This window comes from Dromaius novaehollandiae, chromosome 5, assembly GCF_036370855.1.
Source record: "Dromaius novaehollandiae isolate bDroNov1 chromosome 5, bDroNov1.hap1, whole genome shotgun sequence".
NCBI classification, from domain to species: Eukaryota; Metazoa; Chordata; class Aves; order Casuariiformes; family Dromaiidae; genus Dromaius; species Dromaius novaehollandiae.
Genome location: NC_088102.1, coordinates 38,151,927 through 38,179,369, shown reverse-complemented (window position 1 = coordinate 38,179,369; position 27,443 = coordinate 38,151,927). Strand labels below are relative to the sequence as shown.

Below are 27,443 nucleotides of genomic sequence, written 5' to 3'. Positions count from 1 at the left end.
ATGCTCCCTCTCCTAAACACACACACTCACACACATGTGTTCACATACACATCCGTTCCTCTGTCCACAGGTATAAAGCCTTGCAAGGTACACCCATGCTCATCTGTTCCTCCTCATTTTAGGTACTCACCCATTCAGGTCTTTATGTACTATGTTCTCAAATGGTTGTCAATGTATGCCTTCATACTGAATACCCTTTCCTGCACATTCAAATATTCTCACACCTATCTGTAAACGTTGCTTCATGTGCAACAGTAACTTGCACTAATAAAGATCCCCGTAGCATATGTCTGTCTGGCATGGTTTGTATTTCTTGCTTGAATACCCAGATGAGCAATTCCTCACCAGAATCCAGCTGATGGGAAGATCTGACACAGCAGGGTTGTGGGCGGCAGGGCAGCACTGCTTTCTGCTGGCAGCTGGTGCTGCTGGCAACCAACCCCTTTTTTGTGGCAGGCTTTGCTGAAATCAATGAAATGGCACCAAAGATGGATGTGGCCTAGTGCAGCACAACTTTCCCGGATGCTCTGCTGTCTGTAAGGTTCTTTTTCAATGTGAAGACTGTATCTATCTTCTGTTTCTGACATTGAATGTTTTTGCCCATCTGCCACCTCAGATTCTCCTTTGTGGAAACATCCTATGTTGTGCTACAGTAAAGATGGGTTGCACACATCCCTCACCACTCTGCCATCGGAGGCTCTGCAAACTGAAGCTCTGAAACTTTTCAAGGTATTTAAAGGGACGTTACATGGCTTTCAGTTGTTTTACTCAGTTGTTGGGGCTGGATGATTTCTAGTCATAACAGTTACTGTCACCGTTAGTTGGTTTAGACAGGCCTGCTGGGTTAATTAATTTCAATAGGACAATTGGTTCATTAAGTGTCATTCATTCCCTAGGGAATTAACTTTTCCTTGTACGTAACCTGGAGGTAGAAGCAATGTCCCACACAGGCTGTGCACTTCAAAGCTAGCCTTATCTCCCTCTTTCCTCTCCAATATTTGGATTGAAGGAAACAAACAATTTACTGACAAACTCTGGTGTGCCTTCCAGCAGTAAAGCCAATGGTAGGGCAATTGGAGATTTGACTTTTGCATTCTACAAGATCAGCACTAAAACCGGACAGTCTTAGCAAGGTAAAGCACAGGCCTGGAAGGCAGGAAGCCTTTTCTTCTTGATTCTCTTGCTGACTTGTGAGCTCCTCAGGCTGGGAGAGGTTTAGTGTATTTTCCAGTTCACTTCCAGAGGACGGGATAAGAATTTAGTATTTATTTCCCTTTTCAGGGTTGTTCAGAGGAATTAATCAATTGTCTGTAACACGTTTGGGGAACTTGACCTGGAAAGTACCAGAGAAGTGTCTCTGTATGAGTGGCATTGGATAACATCCCCCTTTTTACAGTCCTGTCAGCTGTTCATCAACGTCCCTGTGGAGGCACCTTCTATTGATTACCACGTGTCACTTGCCCAGACAGCGCTGCAGGTCTGCCTGACGCATACTGAGCTGCAGAATGAAATTTACTGTCAGCTTGTTAAACAGACCAGCTGCCGACAGCCCCAGAACCACTCAGTCATTCAGGTGAGTTCCTCTTTGTCACTTCCACTCTGCATGTTCACAATTTTGACCATTGTGAATTCACAATTCACGACCATATTCACAATTAAAATTCATAGCTCAAGTTGTGTTGTCTGTCTACAGTTGTCACCTCGTATTAATTTTGTCTTCAGTATTATTTAATCAACAGCATGCAAGTCTAGAATATTACAACTAAGCATGAAATTTGATTTTTGCACTATAATTGTTGGATAAATCAGATTTATAAGTCACAGCATCAATGTTGATGCTTGATTATAATATTCCCAGTTCAAATGAGCTACAGAGAAAATAAAATCTGGTTGGGGAATTGTGTGAGTATTTCGAAACAAAATTCCCCAGTATATTCTTTGTTATGATTTACAGTTATAAAACAGGAAAAAAGTGTTAATTAATTAAAGTGTTAATTACTCACTTAGCTTTGGTTACACTAGTCAAAACTTTCAAAAGGGGCCATCATTTAGAAAGCCTCTTCTCAGAGTCAAAGTTGAGATACTGAAGAGCAGCCTGTCTTCTTAACATCATTTCCCTTTAAAGCATCTTGAACTGCCTATCTAAAAATGGTCACTCTTAAAAGCACTAGTCATCATCCAACATTTTGGTTACAGTATTCTGTTAAAGCCAACAGGCAAAAAATACAGAACAAGAATTATGTCCGGCTTTATGTTCACAGTGCTGGCAACTCTTGGCTTTATGTGCTCCTCTGTTCCTGCCTCAGCATCACTTCCTCTGGTACATCAAACAGCACTTGCAGCGGCATGCAGACCCCAGGTAAAGACTGCAAGAGGATTTTCTTTTGTTAAGCTCATTGCCTTTCACATCCACTACAGAAACAGACAGAAGCAATTTTAGGACTCACACCTGCAAAAATAAGTTGAGGGAGACAGAAGGTTCTCCACTGTGTCAGCCTGTCCCCCTCCCGCCTCAGTCATTCACAGTCATTGTGTCACTTAAGCTAGTTTGCAAAACTCAGTGAACCATAGTAGCAAAAGAACTTTTTGCAGGTGTAACTGGAAGCACCTGAGGGTTTGTTTTTTTTTTTTTACTGGCACAACTACTTTCTTTAATTGGTAGAAATTAAGTACAGACCAAAGTAATTGTTTAAAATCAATCTCAGGTGATTACCTTTTGCTGTCAGTTTAGCAGGCCTACTGAGATAATAAAAGTGAGGCAAAGAACAACAAGTTAAAAAGTTAGGAAAAACTAACAAACCCTAAATACATTCTAGTTCTGTGTCTATTATCTCTTTAGTGTGTTATACTACACTTTCTCCAATAAGAAAATAGCACAGGATCTACTGAAACAGCAATAAGCTGTTCTCTGGTGTGCATGCTTTGCTATATATGTGTTTCCATGGTGATCTGGTCTTTGGTATGTCTCAGTGTGTCCTTGTTGGGGTCATGGCTAAAGAGCTGTCTAGTTGTCTGTTGCAACAATATGTGCTGAATGCGAAGGCCAGACATAGCTAAAAGTGTGGTTTCATTTCAAGCAAATACTCCTATTCAAATACCCAGCTTAAGTCTGCCTCAGAACTCAAGCGGTAACTCTCCTGGTATTGCAAAGGAAATCTGTGTATTCCTCTTATCCAGGGTTTTTTAATTTTATTTCATGCTGCCTTATATTTCTTACTTATATTCTTATTCTTATATTCTTCTCAGAAGTAGAAACAGAGATGACAGGAACTCCTCAATGTTCAGGCTCTCTCTCCACTGTCTAGCAATATTAGGGATCTTCTGGCTAGGACTAGAAGACATCTGGTCAACACTGCGCATTACCAGCTCCCAAACTGATCCATGAAACTCATTCAAGGAGCTACCCCTAAGTACTCTTGAATTAGGCAGGGAGGTGTCGAACCCTCTGAAACTGATTTAACACATCAGTTTCAAGCATTATTATGCTGATGGTCTGCCAGGTTCCTAGTCCCAAACCATCAACAAGTCAACTTCAAGCATAAGCTAAAAGGGAATGTATTTATACAATCAAACACACAATTACTAGGGCTAGAAACAAATATACAGAAATTAAAGCAAATTATGCTCCTATCCACCTCTAGTTTAGATTAGATTTAGAGTAGTTGCTAAATGAGATTTGGATTGGCATCTCCTGCCTAGCTTTAGGAATACTTATGTCTCTTCAGATGGAGTAGATATGGCTGTTTCCTGACTAGTTAGACACAGATATTCTTTCTCTGTTTCATGCAGCTAACAAGGTGCTTGGATGCTTATACTATGTCAAGCTTACAATCTAAGTTTATGCAAAACTGTCATCCTAGGTATTGTTTTTCATGAAAGGTGACCTAGAAGAAGTATATACCCAATGTTTTAGGCAACGAAGAAAAGTGGGGTACAGTTCTTGGTCAGTAGAAGCCGGGCTCAGTAGCATTTGGGAGAACTTAGGATCAACAGCTTCTCATTGAAGCAAGGTTCTCTCTCTGTGAAAATTGCTCCTTGATTGATCACAGTTCAATCACATTATCAGGGAGATGAGCAATATCTTGCTACAGTGAAAAGCAAGAGCCCCTGACCTGCATGTTGCTTGCAGGGATTTAACTGAAAACTTAATCACCTACTAAGCTCCCAAAGGCATTTTGAATGGAATTGGTCCCCCCCACCAAGTAATAGTACAGTTATAAACCTTGTAAATCCTTGGGTTGCATTCAGTTCCAGAATTTATTCACTATATACATTCTTAAGATTTTTTCCTAAAGGTGTAATTTACTGTTCCTGCCCAGCTTTAGAGACACTTGCATCCTTTTGGTTCTGATTAGTGGAACCATCTCTTCACTAGATAGTAAACAGATCATATTAGTAACTCTCCCTGCACTGTTTTGAACTACCAACAAATCCTTAGCCTACTTTGAATGAAAAAGTCTCTGCTGATTTGCAGATAGAGTTCATACGTGGAAACCTGTAATTTATATAACCATATAAATTGATAAACACACCTTATATAATCCCATAACTGAGACTAATGCATTACAATTTGTTATTAGTTCTTATTAGGACTCTACATGATAGTAACATGATAGTGATTCCTCCAGCATGACAGTGATTTTGAGGATGAACTGCCTAGGCTTCGTTTGATGGATACTGTGACAGTAACAGGATACAAAAGAGGATATTCCTATACTATGTCCAGTCCAGCTAGGAACAGGGAATGCTCTTGCTCTTCCCAGCAAGTTCACTGTCTACCTGATTTTTGCAGATCTGTTGTGGCTTGTGTTGAAGCTTTTACGGATTTCATTTCAGCTCTTAGTCTGTTGAGATGAACTAGGATATCTGCATAGAGGTGCATCTCTGCTCGAGCAAAAGCTCAAGGAGCAATGCTTTCTCAGGGCATGGAAAGGGAAGAGGATGTGGCATATCTAAAGGATATATTTGTGGCTCATCTCCGGCTCTTTGTCTAGGAGTGAAATGGGCAAGTATGCCATCTACTGCCAGAGATCAGTGGACCGCACTGTGCAGACCGGTGAGCGGGAGGCCAAGCCTTCCCGGATGGAGATTGTGTCCATCCTTCTGAGGAACCCCTACCACCACTCGCTCCCCTTCAGCATCCCTGTGCACTTCATGAACGGAACCTACCAGGTGAGCCACCACAGCTGCGTTTCTTCTGGATGCTAGAGGACTGCACTGTAATCTGCCTCCCTCCTGTGGGTGGCACGATGATGTTTATACATATCAGACATTTGGAGATAGACACTGTTTCCCCTCCTTGCCATTTTTAGCTGTATTTTCTAAGAAAATGAAAGGAATGCAGCCCTACAAGTCTTGTGAAGAAAAGGTACTTGGGGGGACAGGAGAGCTGTTGTAAGCATCTCGGTAAGAGAAAGAATGCAGTGTGAAGGGAGACAATACACATGTGCGGTCATGGGGGAAGGCTTCAGCTGGAGCTAGCAGTCAATCTGAGACACCAATCTGTAGGAAACAAGGCTTCATTAGTTTTGATAATCATCAATGTCATGTTTTTTGAAAGTTCTGTTCAGTTAGCTCCTATTTCATTTCAGGTTGTAGGTTTCGATGGTTCCTCAACAGTCGATGAATTTATCCAGCGGCTGAACCAGGAGACAGGAATGAGGAAGCCATCCCACATGGGATTTTCTCTCTTCACAGATGATCCTTCTGGCATGGATTTGGAGCACTGTCTGCAGGGCAACATGAAGGTAATTTTTTCATTTGTTACATGCAGCATGCATCTTTGAAGAACTGCTGAAGGGATGCTAAATTCTTTTTAATGCATCAAGATCAAATGAACTCAGGTGTTGCCATCTAGATTAGTATTCAGAAATGAGATATTAATTAGCTGAGTCTAATCGGAGACACTAGTGAAGACAAAGCACACTCTATTTCAGTAGGTGATAAATTGGTAAATTAAAGAAAAAAAACAAAAAAAAAAACCAAAAAGGCTTTAACTCACTGGATGACTGCCTTGAGTGAGCTAGTGGCCATGAGTGACAAACAGCAGATTTTGGTACTAACATGGGGGAATAGTTTGTCATACAGACACTGATGGAGGAATAGTGGCAGTGGCAACTTTGAAGAGACCCTGATGTCTATAAGGAACATACACTGTGTAAAAGTGAACGTTTAAAATTTTACATTGGGTAACATAGGGAGAAAATGCCAGTGACTTTAACTCAGATGTCATGAAGAGGAAACTACCACACAGACCACCAAATGAAATGCTTCGCTTTTATGGCCTGATACAGATTGGATGATCTGGAGCTTTGCTGGTAATTTAACCACCATTTGGGGAGATGAGATATTAGAGTAAATGATGGAGTTTGAGGCAATCAAAGGCATCACTTCCACTCGTTAAACCACTGGCTAAGACAAGCTTAATAGCTTGCTAAGAGAGGATTAGGATATCTAATTATGTATTTCATGTGGCCTCTTAAGTTCACATTCCCTTTATTGATATGCTATCAAAAGAGAACTAGGGACTTTTATTAGACCATTTGTGGAAGGACTGGAATAACCTGGAGAAGTGAAATGTAACTGAGGAGGTTAACCTTCTTTTTGCTAAAAATAGGTCTGAAGTACAAAGTTGGGTTCTGGGTTCAAATGTTCCCAAAGTTTGGACAGTCAGATCCAGGAGGGTTGGTTTAGCCAGGCGTACAGACAGCTGCTCTTCTGAGGATGCATCGACTTTAGTGTTTTAGTTTGGCTCAGGAGGACACTGTTGAAGCAAACCTCCCCGTCATTCCCACTAACCACACTTTGGTTCACATTGTGGAGCAATCTTAGAGAGCATGAACCAGATTTCTTTCACGTGAAACATGAACCAGAAGATATCATCCAACACACTGGGCTTTCAGGCCATGTGACCAGACTAAAGTTAGTCCAAAGGAAAACCCTTAAAAATGCATATAGTACAGCATAGGGTCTTAGGAACAACTGTTTCACTGTGGAGATCTGCTCCCCATGGGCTACACTACTCACTAACATAGACATAGCCATAGAGTTGGTACTAGACTGGAATTCACATACAGATTTAGAAGTGGAGTTTTCTATTGAAAGTCTTGTGTTTTTACCTACTGTGTAATAGAAAAAGGAATTGGTTTATCACTTTTGGCAACAATTATGCTGAGCCATTATATTTCTTCATCTCCGTGTTCCACAGTACCTTTTTCTCTTACTTTCCCCTCAAGCCTTGACTGTATATTTCACTTCAGCTTGTCTCTCCTCTCTCTAATTTTTTTTAAAGATTTGTGATGTCATTTCTAAATGGGAACAAGCCTTAAAAGAATTGCATCCTGGCAAATATGAAGGTGGTACAAGAATAGTGAAACTGACATATAAGAACAGGTACTGTGTTTCATTTCTTGGCCTCCTTACTTTTGTTAATTAAGTATTGGTAGGCTGCATGTATCTCTGTAGATGGCCAATAATTTTATACTGCCAAAACTGTTTCAGCTAATATGCAGTCAGGTCTTAAATGAGATGCAGAAACTTCTGTATGTGTGTGGTACATTTGTGAAAGAGGGTATATAACCTGGAGATAAAACCTCAAATGCTTTGCAATAACAAAATAGACTTAAAACAGATCAAGTACTAGCTACAGCACAATAAAACATACTTGGCACAATTTCATTTGCCTAGATCCTAAAACTTAATTAAATAATGCGTGTTAGGTTAGAGGAAGAGATACCAGAGGGAAAAATCATTAGCGAAAAAGAATGAGCTGAAACTTGCAATTAAGTGAAGAATCATGAAGATGAAAAAGATACAATAACAATACTCTAAATGGCAGGACCTGTAGAGGAGACGTGTAAGAGCAGGACCCAGACTGCATAGAGAAAGAGAGAAATGCTAAAGTTAGATGAGGAGAGATAGTAAAGAAGAAACATATGAGACAAAGATCTGCAACAAAAACTGGAACAGGTTCATAATTTATAATAAAGACAGGAATTCTGAATTAAAGATGACACTATGTATGAGAATAAACAGCTTTCCACATGTGAATTCTGTATCATGGGGGAAACAAAGGCCACCCAAAAAACAAAGGAACAGCAAAGTTTTGTATTGATTATATGAAGATTTTTGATGATTGTAATGGCGAAAATAAAATTGTGGGAACTTTGTTAGTTGATATAACAGGAATAGAAACAGAAGCAATTACTTTTGACACAGAAGGCAGTATTTATTTCAGCAGTGAAACCTTGCAGTATGTTAGTTTGTTGGACTGGAATGTGACTAGACTGGAGAGCAAGGATGTTTCGATAAGGTCTTTCCAAGGCTGGGCTGTTCTAACACCAAGGACTCTGACAAGGCATGGAGAGGTCACTATGGTCCTAGTGGTGGTGTTAATCTTGAATTGACATAGACATAAACAAATTGATCTTTAACCACTGGAATGAAGTATCTTGTGTGCTATTATGGAATATATGGTCATAGATGTAGCTTTAAATTAATGTTTGAATTAGATGGTGTGGGCTGTAAATAGACATGCATAAGGAATGGTTCCAGGAAGCATTCCCCAAGGTGGTATCTTTAGTGCTCATTAGTCATCTTGTACTACCAGGTCAAAGAAACAGTGAGTGTGAAGCAAATAAAAACTACTAGGAAGCTTTGATTTGCAAGAATGATTCTTCAGTTTCTACAATAAAGGCTGCTAATTGGGTCTTTTATTTCCTGCTGAAGCAAAACGAAGACCTTTTTTAGTAACAATCTAACTGGTCAGGAAGCCTTGGAAAAGCAGCAAGTGTTAACTGGGCTCCTATCTGATCTTAGCCACATTTGATGATCATTTGTGACCGAGGGTTGTGATGAATACAAGAATGGCCAGGCTGCCATACAGAAGCTTACAAAACACTTGCCATGTCTCAGAGCAGAGGCAGCTCTATATTCTGTAATAAGCGGAGAAGTTAAAGCCCATGTCTTAAATAGTGCCTGTTTGTGCTTTGTGCCTGTGTTTCCTCTGGCTTTGATGTCTTGAAGTGGTTGGCTTACAGAATTCAGATGGCTTCCAGAGCTAGAAAGCATACCTTGATTCTCCTTGTCCAAATCTTGTTCATGAAGGAACACCTCAGTTTTCAAATCTCTGTCCAGTTCCCTCCTAATGCACAAAGGTCACTTTGGAGGGGAAAAAAGCTTTTATTTTTACCTACCTTGATTAAAGTTTCCACCTCTACTCTCAGTTAGTTCACAACAACTTTTTTCCTTTGCAATTCTCTCTACTTTTTAGACTGTATTTTCGGAGCCAGGCTAAAGGTGAGACAGACCGGGAACGGCTGCTGCTGGCCTTCCAAGTCAGCAGTGAAATAGCCAGTGGAAGGTTTCCTGTTAATAAGGAATTAGCTCTGGAAATGGTGGCTCTGATGGCTCAGGTGAGCATGGCTATGGGCAGAAATCCTCCCTTTTGTCCTCCAGGGAGTTCAGCTGCATACTGAATATCTCTGACTGAGCAGCTATCTTTTCCATCAAAAGTGGTATTTCTCATCAAACTCAGAGGTCCCATGCCAAACACATTATACCAGCATACAAAGAAAGGAAGACATGTTGTTAGAACACCTTTTGCTGTAGGATTGCCTCTCCTTTCCTTATGAAGAAAAATATTGCACTAAGAGACTTAAGAGTATACAGCTAGGCTAGAATATCACCAGAACTGCTCCAATTAGTGCCTCAGTGGAGATACGAAAGTAGTATCACTGCTAGAATACCACTTAATAGTAAATGAGCATCTTGTAGGATCCTCCATTAGGCCTCCAGGCTTGCATTTAGCGTTTTACCACATAAAACACAAGTATGGGTTGTGGGCATGAAAAACAGGATAATCATTTCTTACTGACCTGAAACTTATTGCTGCATTTTGTCAAAGCAATGTAAACTGAGATTAAGCTTCTGGGAATGTTGTCCACACTATTTACAAATAGTGCTGTTTTTTTCAGTTGGCCAATTGAAAATAAAATCCCAAAGCTTGGCAGTTATACAGAAACGTCTTCCTACAACAAGTAGCTGGCTCAGATCTTGTTACTAGAGCAGCTTTCTTAAATCAGTAAAGAATTTCTCAGGCAGTCATATCCCCAGTAGTTGCTCTGTTGTATATTTACTGTGGTAAATACTGCAGACAAAATTCCCTAGGACAAATAGCATCATTTTGCATTACTTTAATAAACACAGTAGAAATCAGTATGGGAATTAATGGAATGTTCAGTTGCACTGTAACCTCCCAACCTTATAACATTGTCTTAGGTGGAATATGGGGATTTAGACCGACCAGTATCTTCAAGTCCTGGGGGAACATCACAATCCAAAATGCAGCATCTTCTCCACCAGGTCTTAGATAAATTCTATCCCAAACGCTATAAGCAAAACATTACTCCTGAGCAGCTCAGGTAAGACTACATTTGTTCTCTTATACTTTGCACTGAAAACAATTTATTATACTTGCAAATTTCTTTCTACATACTTCAAAAGTTTCAAGGAGCTCTGTCAATATAATTTTAATGCAGAAGCTTAGAAAAAACACAGGTCTCAGGAGAAGGTTCCTCTGCAAGGAAAGAGCAGTTAACCAATACAAAAACAGCCAAATCAGCCAACTAACTTTCCCCTAGACTAGAAGCTTATGTCTTTCATTTTCAGATTACACAACTCAGTTCCAAAAAACTCTAACTTGTCTAAACCTAAGATAAATTTTGTTCCTGAATTTTTGTTTTACCCTTCCCCCAAGTCTTAATGAAATCCAGATGCCTGACACTTGCAACAAACTATGAAGCCAGCATATATGGGCTGCTACGGGCCATGCAGTAATTCTGATAGGACATATTCTAGTAGGGCTTTCTGATGTTCTGACTTTGAAATTCTTGCACACTATACACAGACCTGAATTGCTCATGAACAGAATACAGACACTGCCATAGATCTTGGCCATTTTACCCAGAGAGAAAGGTAATCTCCCAGGTCCCACGTTATTCAGGGATGCAGTGGTAGAACTAAGTTTCCTCTGGGGAGCAAACAGCTTCCATGTGCATGTGGCAGGATAGCTCCCAATCAAACCATCCCTAACAAGCCAAATCAAGTGAGGGTTAATATGTATTGCTGCTCCACATAGGTCATACTACAGGCTTGTTAAGATGAAGGTGAGAGTATAACTGAATCTGAAGATAAGCTGTGCAGGATTTTACTGCAACAGCTGTTTGAATGCAGTTACAGTTGTTTAATATGTACACCACTGAGCAACTGGTATATGACTGGGATTCCTGGGCATTACAGTGTAAGTAATAATAATTGTGGATCTATAGAAACTGCTAAAATAAACTCAGGTTGTACAACCTTCCTAACTGACAGTGCTACCAGCCCTGTCCATAGTGCTGTGTAGAACAGCACTTTGGAATGAAAGGTACATTTATAATCTGATATAATTTTACTTACCTTGAAAGACATTAGTAAGTGGTGCCGTCTTGTGTCTTGAATTCTGAAAGGCAAGTGGCCGGCAGATTGGCGACAAAGTGGATGATGCTGCAGGGTTGCTCTCCACCAGAATGTGTTCGCATTTATTTGACAGTAGCCCGGAAATGGCCTCTCTTTGGAACCAAAATATTTGCTGCTAAGGTAACTGGAACACACTTCTTTCCTTTCTTGAGAGTGGGCTCTCCTAGCAGAGCTACATTTGTGATCTCTGGTATAACAGGTTGAAAATGCTCCTACTTCAGGAAGGGGAAAAACTGAACAATACTGCTCTGGACCAGCTCTGTTTGGTTACCACACTGGTTTAGAAAGAAGAGGAGTATGTTCTAGACACTAGAGGCTGCTAGTGTTATGTAACAAATGCTGAAACTTCTTCCTTGGCTGCATCAGTTCATCATAATACAAGATACTACCTCTCCTTACTACACCTTTCCAAAGCTTTTACAGACAGGTATTTCCTGGTCATCAAGGCTGCAATGATAGTTTTAAAAATATTGACATAGCACTGGGGAGAAAAGGGAAGAGTTCCCCATAAATCATGCCCTGCAGCTAACGTTAACTAAAAGGAGAATGGGTATTTCAGTCCTATTCTCTGCTTGGCACAGAATTGGCTGTTCTCCCTGCTATATGAGAGAGGCAAGCGCTGCTGCTGTCCTGGTGCACAAACAGAAAAACTGAGGCACAGATTGGGTAAGCTGCCAGCCCACAGGCATCAGCAGAAGAGCAAAGAACAGCTAGTGGGAGTGTTGTTCCCGATAGCTCTTACCATCCCATGGCCCATCCCAGACTAGAGCTCTATTCCTATTACCCTTGCCCATACTAATGTCTTAGCACATGGTGGTCTGTCTGAGAAGCCTTGTTTTGGCATTAACCATTTTCCCCAACCAAGCAGGAGCCTCTCCTATTGAGAAAGGGTCTTGCTCATGGTTACATGTCCTTTGCTTTGAAGTCAAAGCTGTTATAGTTACAGAATAAAGTCTAAGGATAAAAGGGACCTCTTGAGTAAATATACAAGAAGTTTTTGAAAGTCTGGGCAGCACGGTGATTTCCCCTAAACTTTGTGGCTATCAGCAGTAAAAGCAGAAGAGGTTACTGGTATTTGAGGTCACTGACACTGAAGAATCAGATTACAGAACAGTTCCATCCAGAGTTGAAATATTATTGATATTTCTGATGACTAATATATTTTATAACTTTTCAATAGTTAAGCAGCAAAAACTATAGCATTAGCCATATAACAGCAGATTGCCAGGAGAGATTCATTACATTAGCCTTAGCAACACACAACACATCTTTAATAGATGCCTGATGCACATTTGCCAAAAACTGCAAGACAGAATCTGCATGCATGAGGTGTATGGTGCACAGGTACTATGGAAACCAACAGGCTTGACTGCCTGACTGAAGGGGTAGTACAAGAACTAGAACCAGAACAGAGCAGAACTGCCATTCTGTCACTTTCTCCCAGCATCACCTTCAGTTTTAACACCACCAATGGGATTTAACTAATCTCACAAATCTTTGTCATTGTTGCATCTTCTGTGGAAATCTAACTTTAAAAAAAAAAAAAATCCAGATTTTGAAAGGTGCCCTCTTAAAAATCAAATTAGGCCAAACCAGTGAGCCTATAGCATTCTCTCTCACCTCCATTTTATCCTTAAAAACCCAAGAGTTATATCAGAAACCTCTTCTCTGTGGCATTCAAGAAATGTCTAAATTAATATATATATATTTTTTATTTCCTCAGCCTATTTTGCCTTCTTCCTTGGAAGATTGTCCAGTCTGGATAGCTGTGAATGAAGATGGTATCAGCATACTGGATTATAACAGTATGGTGAGGAACAGTGTTTAAGAAAAATAACTCATCTCCCACAAAAACGCGTTTTTCTGAGTCCTCATAAAGTCAGTAGAAGTTTGCCTTTAACTTCAGATGGAGCCAGAAGTTAATTTGTAGAAGTTAGAGATGAGGGAAGTGAGGGCTATGTCTGAGCACTGCATAAACACAGGAAAACTACAGCTATGCTGGAAGGTAAGGTTTCATGAGACAGCTAACTTGATGGGCAGCAAACAAGCTCGGGCAGCAAACAAGCTCAGGCATCTTGCAAAATGTCAGTGGTGGATGGTTGCCTCCATCAGAGATATAACAGAGTTTGGGCTGCTGCTCTGAAGTAACAAGGCCTCGAACAAGCCAGGAAAATCCTAGAAATGCACTTCTCATTTGAGATTTCTCTGCTAGCTGCTAACTATACAGTCAAGCCCTCCACAGGGGCAGGAATGGCTATTACTGCTGCAGATCTAGTGTTCTTGCAGTAAATAGCAAATACGTAATTTTGATGTGGATGTTTTTCTTTTATGGAAGTATAACTCTTTCCAACTCTTTGTTTGCAGCACTTGAAGCTCTCTTATTCATATTCTTCTGTGCTGACCTTTGGAGGCTGTCGAGATGACTTCATGATTGTAGTCAGTCAAATGAAAGAAAGGAATTCTGGAAAACACAGCACTGAAAAGCTCCTTTTCACAATGGCAGTTCCAAAGGTAATTATAAAATAAACAGAGTTTCTTTCTATCTAGCAGTATCACAGCTGGGTATTTTATACAAGCACTGATGAATGGTGCTCCTGGCTACTGCACTTGTATATTCTTGAATATACATTCAAGAAAACCCTTGTTAAGCTGGAACCTTTAACTGAGTAACTTATTCTACCCAACTCTGAAAGACAGGCCTTAACTTAAAAACTTCATGTGAGACACGGTTGTCAGCAGAAGCTTTGCAGCCAATAGGAATTAAAAAAAAAAAATCAAAGGGCACTTTCTCCATTAATTGACTTACAGTTAATCATTTTCTTTTTTCCCTAGATTGTTGAAGCAACACTTCTTATTGCCAGCTATATTAACTACCGTTCAACAACCTCGCTCCCATCCTCTACACAACCCTCCCCAAGCACAACACCTGCTAACAAGCTCTGGGACACTGAAAGTCGGTGCTTCTTCCCTTCTGTGCCCCGAAGTGCTAAGGGTCCTACCCTGCTCTGAAGGCTCATTCCAAATGACTTTGGGGATTTTTTTTTTGGTCTTTTTGCACTGCTCTGAATTAGACTGCTGTGATTTTGCTGGTTACCCACCTTGTTTTATTACAGGCTTCAATTCTTTCTCCATAATGAAGTTCCTTAGTGTGGGTGAAGGCAGTGTCCTTTCTTTTCAAAAGGCTTGATTCTGTAACTCTGCAGGGGTTTCCTTTCCATGCCACACTCCATCCAAAACACCATGGCTCAGATCACTTCCCTGAACAGTGCTCTAGTCACATTACATACCCCACATCTTTTTCCTTCTACCTGTTTTTCTTCCATCTCCTGATCTTACTGCTTTTCTTTCAAGCACATACATCTTCTTTGATCCCTGCCTTTCACAGCTTTGCACCTGTCTTTAGACCACTGCATACTCTGTCTGGAACCTCAGTCCAACTCTGAAACTCATAGGGGCCTCTCTTCCTCATCACAGCCCCTTTCAGTTATTCTCATTATTTCTAAGAATCTTCTGTTTGCATCGATCATTAACTTGCCTGCTCTTTACCTGAATTAGACTGTAAACTCTGCAGGGCAGATTTGATTTGTATATAGGCTTGGACTTGACTGCAGTGAGCTGAATACACAGTCCTGTTGAAATTAAAAACAGGTGGTAATGGATACTGTGGCACATGGCATGAACCCTGTGCAAGGATGCATCCTGTTGAACAATACCTGTATGAGGAGTTGCATATCACTGCATCACAAACTAGATACATACTGACAAGGCAATTACCAGAGTGTAAAGATTAACATGACATAGTTTGATTAGATAGTTTAGGCATAACTTCAACTCTATGCTCTGGTGAACAGCCATCATATTAAAGTTTTCAGCATTGTTTAAATTCACTGCTGCCACTCCCAAAATAAAAATTAAGACAGTCTTTTTACAGACACGTAGAATAATTGTGTATATTTATGCAACAGCTCAACACAACCAAGACTACAATTTTAAATTTCCTTAGAGCTGTGCCTCCTCCCCGAATCTGGTGCCCAAATTCAAAGACACAGAAACTTTCCTAGTCCTTGCTCCAGACAGGAAAGAAAGGAAGAACAAACTGTTCTGAGGGAAGAGGAACTAAACTGACAAGAAGAACTCTGATGTGGCTCAAGGATTATTTTATACCTGAAATGAGTCTGGAACAAGAGTTTAGTGGTACTTGAGAATAATTTCAACCTTAATTGACTAAAGGTGGAAACCTGGCTTTTTTGCATGTTGAGGACTCTGGGCGCCTGGGACTGAAACAAACAGTGTCAGATGATGCCCTAGCTCCTGCAGGACTGATGTATTACAGGAGTTGACGCTATTCTATGTGATGGATGAAGACTAGATCTCTGCTGCAGGGCTGAATGTGTCACGTGCCCAGCATCAGACAAGCACTTTCAAAGACTCTTTCTGTTAATCACTGTTATGTTTTGGGATGTGTTTGAAACTGCACATGATCTCAGACAAAGGAAGGCAAGGCAAGCAAATTTTGTACTTCTTGTCTTTCAGCAACTGGCACAGATCTTCCCCAAAAACCCAGATCAGCTCTGCCATTCTGACTTCACAGAAGTTGCTACCAAAGCAAGGAGCAGGTAGTCAGCAAATGTATTTCCAAGTACTGTCCTTCACTTTCCTAAATAATGTTTTTTTTACCAGTTTCAAAGGGGCTTTGTCTCTTTGAAGGAAACGTAATGAATTTTAAACAAATAAGAAAAACAGCCATTCTTTTTGAACATCTACATCTACCTGGCTTGAGTTCTACTATTTTCATAAGCCTTCTAAAAATCTAAGGAAGAATAATTGCCCTTTTCTAAAATACTATGTGGAACTTCATAATAATTTTGCATTCATGGCCAACTTTCCCAAATGAAAACAGTGTGAATCCAACCATTATAAAGAATTCAGCAATAGCAAACTAAAGCCATTCACAAATGAACAAACCAACCATACCAGTGTGTTTACTTCCTAGTACCTGCCACCAACTCTGAACTATCCAACCAATGCTGATACTTCAAAAAGTTCCTGTTCAAGGTTATAGTGACTACATAGCCATAAATTAACAGAGAAGAGCATGGGACAGACAAACATTTTGTATAATACTAAACAATCCCTTGTCAGCTTCTTTATAACATTCTATTAAAAAAAAAAAAAAACCAAGAAAAACCAAAACGATGGTGGGTTATGGAAACAATATAGCAGCCATAAATCAGGAAACGATTATATAAACAGAGACCTGATTTGTGCATACTGCAATCTACCCACTCGTCATGAATTTAAGGACCATTCCTTCAAGCTATTATAAAGGGCAGAAGCTTCCTGAGCCAAAAAAATAATTTTGAGAGGGCATTGTTTTAGTCTTTTTTTTCCTAGATACTTTCAAATGACTAAGTATTCTGATGTACCGGTCAGTAGTATGTACTCTCTCTCTCATGCCCACACATTCTCTCTTAGCAATCTTAGGACAGATATGTGAGTTTGAATAGAGGGAGTGCATTATTCCTCCTCACATAGTCACCTGCAGCAAACAATTCCTCTGCAACTTGAAGGGGTACTTGGCAGTCTGCTTCTTGTAACCCCGCAGTAACAAAGCTGCTTTAGAATAAGCTGTCATCTGCACTGAGGATGCTTATAGCACAAAAGTCTCCTGTTGACTGTTCAGAGGCTGTACTTACCTTACGGCACTAACACTTACGTTCTCAGAGCCTTGTGTCAGGGGCAAACAGGAAGCAGACGTGTTGAATGAGCAGAAGCTGTCATGAAGCTCATTTTTTTTCTGACATAACTGCACTTTAAACTCACAAGCATGGCATATAAATTCTTTCTGCCTCCTTATTTCTTAAAAACATTCACCAATACTTGAGTATTTCAGGGACCAACCCACTCTGATGGATGCACATATACCTCCTGTTTATAGCCTACCTGACTTCTAAAAACCTGTGTAGTACCTATTTTGTATGATTGGTAGAGGAAATTTTTATTTTAGTCAATACTTCTGGCAATGACTGGACTATTTCTAAAGTATAGAATGTGATGACAAATGCCTTTGTTTTCCTAACTGCTGTGTGCGTGCAAAAGGCTGACTGGGAGATAATGTGAGATTTCTGTTTGTTCTTAATAAAATGCAGTTGTCACGAATGAAGTTGTAGTTATTCTCAGAGTGAAACGAACTATTATTTTAAAAGCCAAAACAGCCCTGAGGTAAATGTGTACAAAGATGAGGTTTGGTATCCAGGCATGTCCGTGGGGCAAACCTGCCCTAGCCTGACTCCTTGTTTCTCTCTGCTGATCTTCCAGTTCTCAGCTTCAGCGCATCAGTAGGATGACATATGCACCTCCACGAGCACAGGATGTTCACTCCTTCACAAACTGGATAAAACAATCTTCCAGACTTTCTCCCGTGACACAACTCCTTTATTCCAGCAAAGCACATTCTCAAGACCTCATGATACAGTCAATGTTCCCACCACACTCAGGCGCAGGACTCCACTCTGCTGAGACATAATTTTCCTTCCGAAATGTTCTCCCCTCTTCTCTGCAAATCTTCCTGCTGTTATGCTTTGTCCAGGTTACCATCGCCTCAAGGCTCCTCATCATTTCTCTGCCCCTTGAAGGAACACAACCTGCCTGAACCACACCACTGAGCCAGAGCAACCGCGTACACAACTCCAGTATACCACACAGTTCTCGAGTCAAAGGACCTCCATAATCATTTACACAGTCATACTCCCATGGCCTGTGGCTGTTGTTAATGGCCAACTTGACCCCTCCCACCCCTAACATCCATCCCCAGATCTGCCTGAACTTGCAGCCAAACACAGTTTGCATCAGAGTGCAGCTTCACTAATTTCAGAGAGACCCACCAACCTACATTAGAACAGAATGGGACCCAACTCCATTATTAAAAGCACTTGTGAGAAATTAAAGTACAAAAAAATTATGTAACCTAGACAAGATCACACAAAAACAAGTGGCACATCCCAAAGCTTCTGCCTTTCACTTTGACAACTAGAATATACTTCTTCCTGTGACATGAAATAACCTGTGTCTTTAAAACTTCATGACACAGTCAAAAATCACCTTATCTCTACAGTATTACATGACGATATGCAAACTGTTTTACTTCTAGATTATGCAGACAGCTGTAATAGGGCACTGTATGCAAATTTAGCATAACCCTTAGGCTCCTGCCAGCATGCTGGTTTAGCTCTTGTTCTGAAGACATTTTGCATTGCATCAGTTGTATCACTACAATGTCATGGAAAAAAAGGAGAGGAAAATGCTATTTAAAGTTACCATAACTTTTAGATTATCAGTAAGGAAGATTTTCCCAACATTAAGTTACTCCCTAGAACATAAATCAATATAGCTTTATTCATATAGTCATTCTCACCATCGTCAACAACATATTTTCTCATATTCCCAGGGCCACTGATGTGGCCCTTTTAAGGAACAGTAGACATTTTAGCAAATGTAATTGAATGCTACAGTATGCTTTAATTTTCTATTGCTTTCTTTCTGAAATCCCGCTGTGAATCAGAGGAAGTTACCGTCCTAGTCCATCCATCAGCCTTCGTCTTCTAGAATGGTATATCCTTTTTTCAGAGAAAAGGTTAAGAAGAAACTCATAAAAATTGCACATTTTTGGCAATCTGGCCAACATTACATTGTGTGTTTATCAGAATTTTCAGATCCACTAGAGAATACACATTTGATGCACATCTTTGACCCCCCTTGTCATATTTCTTCTTAATTCCTTCCTGGAGAGGCCTGGAAAAACCTTTTCTGTCTGACTCTCTAAAAAGTTATGCTCGCTTCTCTTCATAACTATTGATTTCATGACAGCACCCTGACAAGGGTCGACTGTGTTCTTGAGCTGACATTTTCTATAACAGCTCTGTGAGTCAGTGCAGGCCTTCAGCCTTAACATCATTCTACTGCTGCACCACATTCTACTCATCTAATTAAAACAACACGCCATGGGTCAGTTTTGCTTGCTTTTCTGTGTGTGTCTCCAAATTCTGCTGCAAGTTTTCTATCTTTTTAAAATTATTTATTTATTTTATTCCACTTGACTGTGGAGCTGTCTTCCTCTGCTCCAGGATTTCTTGACAACTTTTGTACACTTCCATCAAGCAGTCCAGACGTGGCTTGGAGCTCTAGAAGTCAAGTCAAGCAACAGAGAATCAGGCTCTCAACCAGTTGTAAAAGAGCTGGAAAGCTTTAACTTCCCACCCGGTGAGATTTGTCAGGCAGAGAAAGGAATGTGGTGACAGCTGACAAAGCTAACTGTTGAAAGCATGCATGTAGAAGGAATGCAACAGTAAGGTATCCGTAGTTGATTAGCTTTATTATCTCACTTTAAATCAACAGAGAATAGATTTTGCTTTTACACATTCACTGAGAAATAGTCCAGCAAATTCCAGGAGATGTTTGATGTAGCCTGGAGGTGAAGGCAAAGCCACTGCACAAGCTATACCTGTTCTGTGATGAAAAATGCTAGTCCCTAAAGCTGTCAGGTCAGAACACACAGCACCATGCTGCAGTTAGTCTGAGTCACTCGCCAAATGAGAAATCTTCCCCTTTCTCTGCTCACAGTGCACAGTGATAACATGGAAAAAAGATCCACATCTTCCCCTTAACCTATGATTCCACCCCTTAACCTATGATTAGACTGTACTACTTCTATTTACCTACAAAACAGCAGGCTTCCCTATACTAATGCACCATCCTAAGACTTCCACCCTCAAAAATCTACTTTCAGAACAGGGAGTTTAAACTCCTGGCCATTGGCCTCTGCTGGTACTGTCAATGAGAGGACAACAGAAGATTAACTGAATACATCAATTCATTTCATGCAAACAGGGAATGGTGGTCAAAGTATACTGACTTTCCATCACTCCTGACCTGGACCAGATTAAAACTCGCAAAGAGGTGAAAGTTTCCCCATCCCACATCTGACCTCCTCAGTCACTCAGTCCCTACCATGACTTTTGAGCTCCCAAAACAAAATTGCCGTGTAAAGTCCATCAAATGCCTCTCCTTGCAAATGTTGCTTAAGAGAACAATAGGTCAGTTCAGCGCAGAAGTGTTCCTGGGCTCAGTGACACGATAAATGGTATTTTTGAAGACTGACATAACTTAGAGGAACAAAGACCCAATGAATGAGTTGCAACAGAGTTACTAATTACTGCTCCCTCAAAACTAAGTAACATACTAACTCGCACTTGAAAAGTGAGAATTACTGGCAGGTAATGAATTTCAAACTGACACAGCTCTTTCTGTACCTCCTTTGCTGGTGGAGTCGAATTTACCAATATCAAGATATTTCCATGGAAGTAACATTGTTCAGAGTTGAGCTAGAAGAAAAAGAAACCATAGAAATGCCAGGCAGCCCCTTGGAAGCTGCCAAGGAGCATGTATAACTAAAAAGCAGGTTCCTGGGTGCAGATGTCTGGAATTCATTAGTAGTAGTCTTCCAGCAAATCTGTTTTCCTCCCTTAACTACATGTGAAATACTTCATATATACTATTGTTAGTAAATGCCTTTAGGACTGTGGGACTGAGTCAGCATCAAGTATCAATGGATCAGTGAATTTGTACCTGAAAGTGTTTAGCTGACGACTAACTGTATCTGCTCATAAACTGGATGCAGACTTCAAGCTGATATTCATCAGCAGCAAATGAATTTAGAAGAACAGAGAGGGCTGTGAAAATGGTATCGGCAGTCTAAGATGTGAGGTACATCTGCTTGCTTACCACCACTCAAGGATCAAGGTACTGTTGTGTTATGCAAGCTCAGGCAGAAAGAAATCCCATCCCAAAGATGGGATTATGAACAAGTTAGCAGAAGACAAGAAAGGGGGGAGAGGGTAACGAAGCAAACAAGTTATTATACATTAAGCAAATTGTTCACAGCTTGTACTGTGATCTTTGTCAACGGGTGAGAACTCACTCTAACGCCAAGGAGGTTTCTGTGAGAACTTCTGGCACACAAACCTGAGACAAAAATCAACTACAGCATGGTGCTGTAGTTCTGGTGGCGTAACATGGAGCATGAAACTACACATAGAAAGCTGTATGAGTCCTCATTATCCTATGTGAGCCAAAGACTTTTAGTTCATACAAGCTTTTAGTTGGGTTCAAATTTACACAGCTCCCTATTCTTTGAATGCAGGACAGATGAGAAAGCGTCCCCACCACTTAGCTCTGCGAGACTTCTGATCCCACCTGCTGCAAAGTGCTGTAAGAAACAACCTGAAGGCTCAGCTGAGGGCGGTGGGTGTGTGGGGGTGTGTGGGGGTGTGTGGGGGTGTGTGGGGGTGTGTGGGGGTGTGTGGGGGTGTGTGGGGGTGTGTGGGGGTGTGTGGGGGTGTGTGGGGGTGTGTTGTAATTGGGCTGCTTGTAGCGGAATAAACATACATCAAGACGTCTGGTACACACACAAACCAGAAATTTGGATTTTTCCACAACTCACTCAGACTCACCTGAAAGAGTGGCACAACCTCAGACACTCCCTGAGGATCCTGAGGGTCCTGGAGAAGGATGCACAGGTAATAGATAACTTTTTGCTACAAGACAAACAGACAAAATCAGCAAAATTTGAGAATGCTGTCAGGGTGCATGGAGATATTGTAGAAAGAAGATCTGTTTTAACTCATTGGCCTGAAGGATTTTTCTAAACACAAATCAGCAGAAACAACAGTGTTTTAATAAGGTAAACAGGGTAGATATTTTTTGCTACAAAATTATGCATAAAGAAGCTTAAAATCAGTCTCTTCCTCTCCCTTTTCCTGTTTGTGTTCAGCCTTGAAAATATGAGAAAGATTTTGTCCTGTGAAGTCTTCCTTCTCAGTAGGAAGGGTGGCAGTCTGATTTTTCAGAAAAAGTGATCCCTTCTCCAAAAGCATCCTTCTTGGAAAAAAAGAAAAAAAAAAAAAACCTATCTGAATCACTGCAGTGCAAGATATTACAAAACATAAGAGCAAAAAAATATATATATATACAGGAAAGAAAGCCAGGATATAAACATTACTGCTAACAATGCTTTTCTCTTATGCTTTTTGGATGCATTCCCTTTTGCTAGTTCCCTGTTTGCCCTCCTAAGAAGTTACATAATGTGTGAACTCACTGAAAACTGTGGGAAATGAATAAGAATTTGTTTTCATCTACAATGACATCAACTATATTAGTGACTGCATCCGTGAACTCAGTTCTTCATCACTGTATTTGAACGTGACAGTAATAGTAGCACAGCACAGGAAGTCTTACATTAAAAAGAAAAAAAAAGTACAAAGGCTTTTGGGCCTCTTTACACATAAAGAGAAAGAAAAAGAGCTAAATATTGCTTTTATTTCCTTTTGCTAGAAAGCTTTAAGATCTACACTAATCTCCAGGTGATCTTCCCGAGTTAACTTCTACAAAGCCAGTTCTTGTCTGTGCGCTCAAACTCACTGGAGAAAAAAAAAAACCTCCCTTTCAGAAAGCATGGAAGAGAAATAAATATAGCTAAAAGGACATTTTGGATGAAAACATCTCACCTTGGGCTGGGGTCTCTTTCTGCAAGCTAGGCACAATTTATGCTTATGTTTCTTTAAGGAAGAACTCTGAACAAATCCAGTAGGGCCCAGATCTGGGCAGCCTGAAGTCCGGCTAAGACTCTGTGTCTAACACTTCTTAGTGGTTGGCTCTAGATCTTCAGAAATCCTTAGCGAACAGGATGCAGAACGCTCAGGGTCAGAGAGAGAACTCAGACCACCTGAACGAGGGCTTTGTTATGCAATTCAGTGTGTTCTGGTATAGAATCACACACATCCTAAAACCATATTATAGCCACCACAGGGGAGAAATACAGCATCAGCAAAGCTGCGCTGCAGCTTGAAGCACAAGCAAACAATTTGCAGGAGAACTCTAGATCACTTCTGGCATTTATCGCATGTCACAGAAAGTTGATCAGCATATGGATTTTATGGAAGATGCATATATCTGAAAGTGACTTTTTCTTTTAACAAGCTCTATTGATGTACAGCACACAAAACCTGAGGCAATACATACTGAATCAAAAGGCAAATATCTTGGCAGTTTTAAGAGGTTCATAAAATGAAGCTGTAAAAGTCAATCTACATACCACAGTCATACTGATAAAAGAGTTAGGGAAACACTCCGTGGATGTGAAATATCAGCCAGAGGAAAAATTTCAGAATAGCAACTACATCCAATTAGGAACTAACAAGAAAAAGTGGCTGTGAAAATACATCTTCCATTCTACAAATTCAGTACATTTCTCTTCCTTGCCTAGCTGGGACATGCAATATATTGCTAAGAAAGCAAAACAGTTCTCAAGATAGAGCCTATACTAAAATTCAGTTTCAGCTGAAGTAGTTTGCTATCAGAAAGAGACCAATTAATTTTATCCGCAATCAGAATGTTTTAATGTACAGGATTGGCCTTTCCCTCACAGATTGGCTGATGTCTGAAATTAACTTTAGAGAGTTTTCTAGTAAAACACATTTCTTCCAGATAAGGCTACGAGAATATGGCTCCAGGCTCTGATAGATTAACTCTGGTAGATTTATGGATGCCATTTTAAAATATTCTCTCTCTCAGCTATCTGCTTCAGCCTTTCTGCTGGAAGTTACTGACCCTCCTTCCCCCAGCAGATACAGCTGAATGCAAGGTATATGCCATGTACCAATCACCCCAGGCCACAGTCAAATATATAAATTCATACTATACCTTTTCAACCTCAACCCAGCAAGAAAATAATTTTCATTATGTTTTTCTATTAAATGTTTAACCTGAAAAGAACACAAATATGCTGTCTGCTTTCCCATAGGAGCATAGCAAAAAACCCCAGAGACTGAAAAAAATCATCTCTTTTGTTGTGGTCTGCCTTCTTATTGTTTCTTCAATACTTATAAATTCTGTTGCCAAACTTCGTAAGGACAGTATAACAGGAAGAACTAAAAACCACTAGCTCAGTGCATTACCTAAGGGATGGATTTGACTTTTTGAGGAAATTTGCTTTGTTTAAGTTTTCCTTTAAAGGTAGGAAAACAGATGATAGAATACAGAGAGAAATCTGGAACAAAGCCCCTGATGTCAGCAAAGCTACAAATGTTGCTGTGTTTAATTGCTCTGGTAAACCACTCTCATGAAAATATACTGGATGCAAGTGAGCCTGCAGATACACATGAAGAAACACTGTATACAATTACCATGTGGATGGCTTCATTGATCACTACATCCTTCACTTGACTCATCTCAATGAAAGTTGTGCTCTCCTTCCCTGAAGCATAGGATGAAGTCACCTGAATGCCGAGTGAGCCGATGACTAACAGAGATTCCTGGTCAATTTTGACAAAGTGCAGATATACAATCAGGCCAATCAGCGTGATGAATATAGCAGCAGAAAGCACCATACAATTCTGTAACACAAGTGAAGCAAAGAGACAGCTCCAGTCTTACAATTAATTGAACATGGTTTTGTACAAAGTAATGTTGCAGAGTAAACTGCAATATTGCAGCTACATTTACATGGCAGTTTTAAGTAGGTGTAGTCCTCTATACATGCAGGGCATTCACTGGGCTGGTTGATATATGGTAATGAGGTTTAAATTACCAAACACAAGTCTCCATTGTATGATCTGAAAGAACTGGGAGCTGAAACTGAAATGAGCAACAGAACTTCATCCACTTCTAGATTTAGTGCGGGAAACTCAATCCAAACAGCGAGGAACATCAGAGAAGACAGCATGTCATACAAATGTCTGTAGAGAAGATGTCAATCTGACAGAGAAGTTTTGTTAAATGTTTACTAGAGGTGAAGGTAGAGTCTCAAGAGTAGAAGGAAGCTCTTTTAGCAAAAGCACTGGACTAGGACTTAGGAGATCCAAATTTTCTTATAAACTATGAGTCTAAACTTGTTCAAACTTCATTTCTCTTCTAGAGAACGTTTGCTTTCTCCTGTGCTTTGCCTGAGAACAAACTGTCTTTTGCATGCTGCAACTTGAGATTGCTAGCTGTTACATAAAATAATACATAACGCATGAAACCATAGGCAACAGTAAGTAAGTCCTCTGAAAAGCCGGTAATACTTTGCAAATGTTCTCAACCTACAGCCTATCTCTGGGACTTGTTTTAGAGAGCCAAAGGCCACACATACCCATGAATTAAAGTTCTAACTGACACTCCCTAAAGGGCCAGAGCTGCACGGCCCTCCCACTCAACCAGGGATGCTACCGCTATATGAGGTAAAGAAGCCGTGCCTGCATTCAAAGAGAAAGGATACTGGACTCCTCCCAAAGTTTGTCATCATGGTGAAATCAGTAGAGAATTACAGTACTGAAATCCACAAAGAGGCTGAAGACATTCAGATCTGGTTTCCTGGCAGAAAGGGAGGACTGTAGTCAGTTATGCACAAGCTGCATGCACACACTTAAACTCAAGCAGAAAGGGAGATGGTGCTAACTGGTGACCTGGGATATGTGCTTTTGTGAAAAACAAAACTGGACCACAACTCCCCTTCCAACCAGAGGACGGTGAGCCATCTTTTCATAGCAGAAACATTGCCAATTGATTCATGTCTCTCAGTCCCTGTCTCCACTCTTTGGAAAGATCACTGAGAAAGCTGAAGTGCGACAGTCACTGTGCTGGTCACAGTGATCAGCCTCTTCAGCGAAGCCAAGCTCTTGACTTTAATCTCAGGGTAACAGCTTTGGTCTGAGTGTGGAAGAGGGTCCTCCTCTGTCAGCACAGATCAAAGATCAGATATCTAAGCCAATACTTCTGGATTTATCAGCTGCTTTGAAGTCTGTACTGTCTGACAAGGCCTTGCTGTCTCAGCTGTGCAATACAAGCAGGTAGATGACATGTGCAGCACAGTGCTCTTTGCTCCACTCAGAAAAATCCCTGATGGGTTTTCCTAGGAATCGCCCACCTTCTCCAAGGGACCCTTTGCAGCGGCAGCTCATCTCTCCAGTCAAACCCGCCAGACCACGCCAGGCGCTGCCCGATGCCCGGTTGCAGACTGACCCAACGCGCCAAAGCGCGCACTCACTGCGGCCCCCGCGGAGCTGCTGGGAGCACCGGCCTGTGGCTGCGGGCCTCCTCCGCCGCCGCCCATCCCCCCCGCCGCCACGGCCCGCAGCGCCCGGGGCCCGCGGTACCTCGCTGAGCACGAAGAGCCCGTAGGCCGCCAACCACACCGCGGAGGTGACGGCGGTGAGCGAGCGGAGCTGCAGGCGGGGGCCGCGCACCGCCAGCTCCCGGCAGGAAGCGCTGTGCTGGCGGCACCGCAGCGCGACGGACGCCCCCGACACCGCCCGGTACCGCCGCTCCTCCATGCCGCCCGGCCGGAACCGCCTAGAGCGGCCCGGCCGGCTCTCGTCTCGATGGTGCAGCTCCCCTCACTTCCGGCGCTTTGCTCTGCGCGGGAAGGGGCGGGGCCGCCTCCGCGCGCGCTCGCGAGGCGCGTGGGCGCCTCGTGCCGCCGGCGCGTGCGCGCGGGGCGCGAAGCTGGGGCCGGGCGCGTGTGCGGGGCCGCGGAGCAGCGCAGAGGAGCGCCCCCGGCTCAGCCTCGCCGCTCGGGGCGTCTCGACGGGAGCCCCGGCGCCGCGCGTGTGTAGAGAGTACGCGACCAGCCTGCGCGGCGGCGGGCGCCGTGCTGCCCGGCCCTCCCGAGTCTGCCGGGTGGCGGCGCGGCTGCGCGGGCTGGTTTGGTCACGTTTTCTGAAGTGCCTCCCTTTAACCTTGATCAGCATCAGTAAGCGCTGCGGTCTGCAGATGCGGTAGTTCACTGCTTGCGCCCTCTGGGGTCTTAGTAACAGGGTTAAACAACACAGGCCTTTTGTGTGTCTCTTACCACGGTGAAGAGGGACTTTTTATCATTTGTCCTTGCCACTTTC

General features: G+C 41.6%; 2 protein-coding genes across 15 annotated transcripts in view; one reads left to right on the top strand and one right to left on the bottom strand.

Moving 5' to 3' along the window:
- The window catches only part of PLEKHH1 (pleckstrin homology, MyTH4 and FERM domain containing H1), a 60,345-nt gene extending 42,669 nt beyond the window's left edge, over nt 1-17,676 (top strand). For all 8 annotated transcript variants that reach the window (XM_026095835.2, XM_026095833.2, XM_026095836.2 and 5 more), the window contains 12 exons: nt 617-729; nt 1,397-1,573; nt 2,262-2,359; nt 4,995-5,172; nt 5,592-5,747; nt 7,292-7,392; nt 9,272-9,413; nt 10,279-10,421; nt 11,508-11,637; nt 13,241-13,327; nt 13,882-14,028; nt 14,350-17,676. In XM_026095835.2, the coding sequence (XP_025951620.2) occupies nt 617-729; nt 1,397-1,573; nt 2,262-2,359; nt 4,995-5,172; nt 5,592-5,747; nt 7,292-7,392; nt 9,272-9,413; nt 10,279-10,421; nt 11,508-11,637; nt 13,241-13,327; nt 13,882-14,028; nt 14,350-14,526 (1,649 nt within the window). In that variant the 3' untranslated portion in view covers nt 14,527-17,676. The remainder of the gene's footprint in view (nt 1-616; nt 730-1,396; nt 1,574-2,261; nt 2,360-4,994; nt 5,173-5,591; nt 5,748-7,291; nt 7,393-9,271; nt 9,414-10,278; nt 10,422-11,507; nt 11,638-13,240; nt 13,328-13,881; nt 14,029-14,349) is intronic.
- A 1,218-nt stretch (nt 17,677-18,894) lies between these two features.
- Nucleotides 18,895-27,214, bottom strand: PIGH (phosphatidylinositol glycan anchor biosynthesis class H). 7 transcript variants are annotated; one of them, XM_026095841.2, is made up of 6 exons: nt 26,706-26,844; nt 25,806-25,923; nt 25,160-25,326; nt 24,756-24,965; nt 22,026-22,109; nt 19,870-20,897 (listed from the first exon to the last, which is right to left on the bottom strand). In XM_026095841.2, the coding sequence occupies exons 3-6, from the start codon at nt 25,292-25,294 to the stop codon at nt 20,616-20,618; spliced, it is 711 nt and encodes a 236-aa protein (XP_025951626.1). In that variant the 5' UTR covers nt 25,295-25,326; nt 25,806-25,923; nt 26,706-26,844; the 3' UTR covers nt 19,870-20,615. The 7 variants fall into 7 exon arrangements, with proteins under 7 accessions (XP_025951630.1, XP_025951626.1, XP_064368558.1 ...); XM_064512488.1 differs by having other exon boundaries at nt 25,075-25,326; nt 25,829-25,923; XM_026095840.2 differs by having other exon boundaries at nt 25,829-25,923.
- Between the last annotated feature and the right edge of the window lie 229 nt (nt 27,215-27,443).

Excerpts from the sequence above, each read along its gene's own strand:
- PIGH (XM_026095839.2), bottom strand. The coding sequence starts at position 26,882 with ATGGAGGAGCGGCGGTACCGGGCGGTGTCGGGGGCGTCCGTCGCGCTG. Across the intron at positions 24,966-26,705 it reads GGCTCTTCGTGCTCAGCGAG|AATTGTATGGTGCTTTCTGC; the intron begins GTACCGCGGGCC and ends CTTGTGTTACAG. Across the intron at positions 20,898-22,025 it reads AGGTTGTGCCACTCTTTCAG|CTCAACTCTGAACAATGTTA; the intron begins GTGAGTCTGAGT and ends TTTTTCTTCTAG.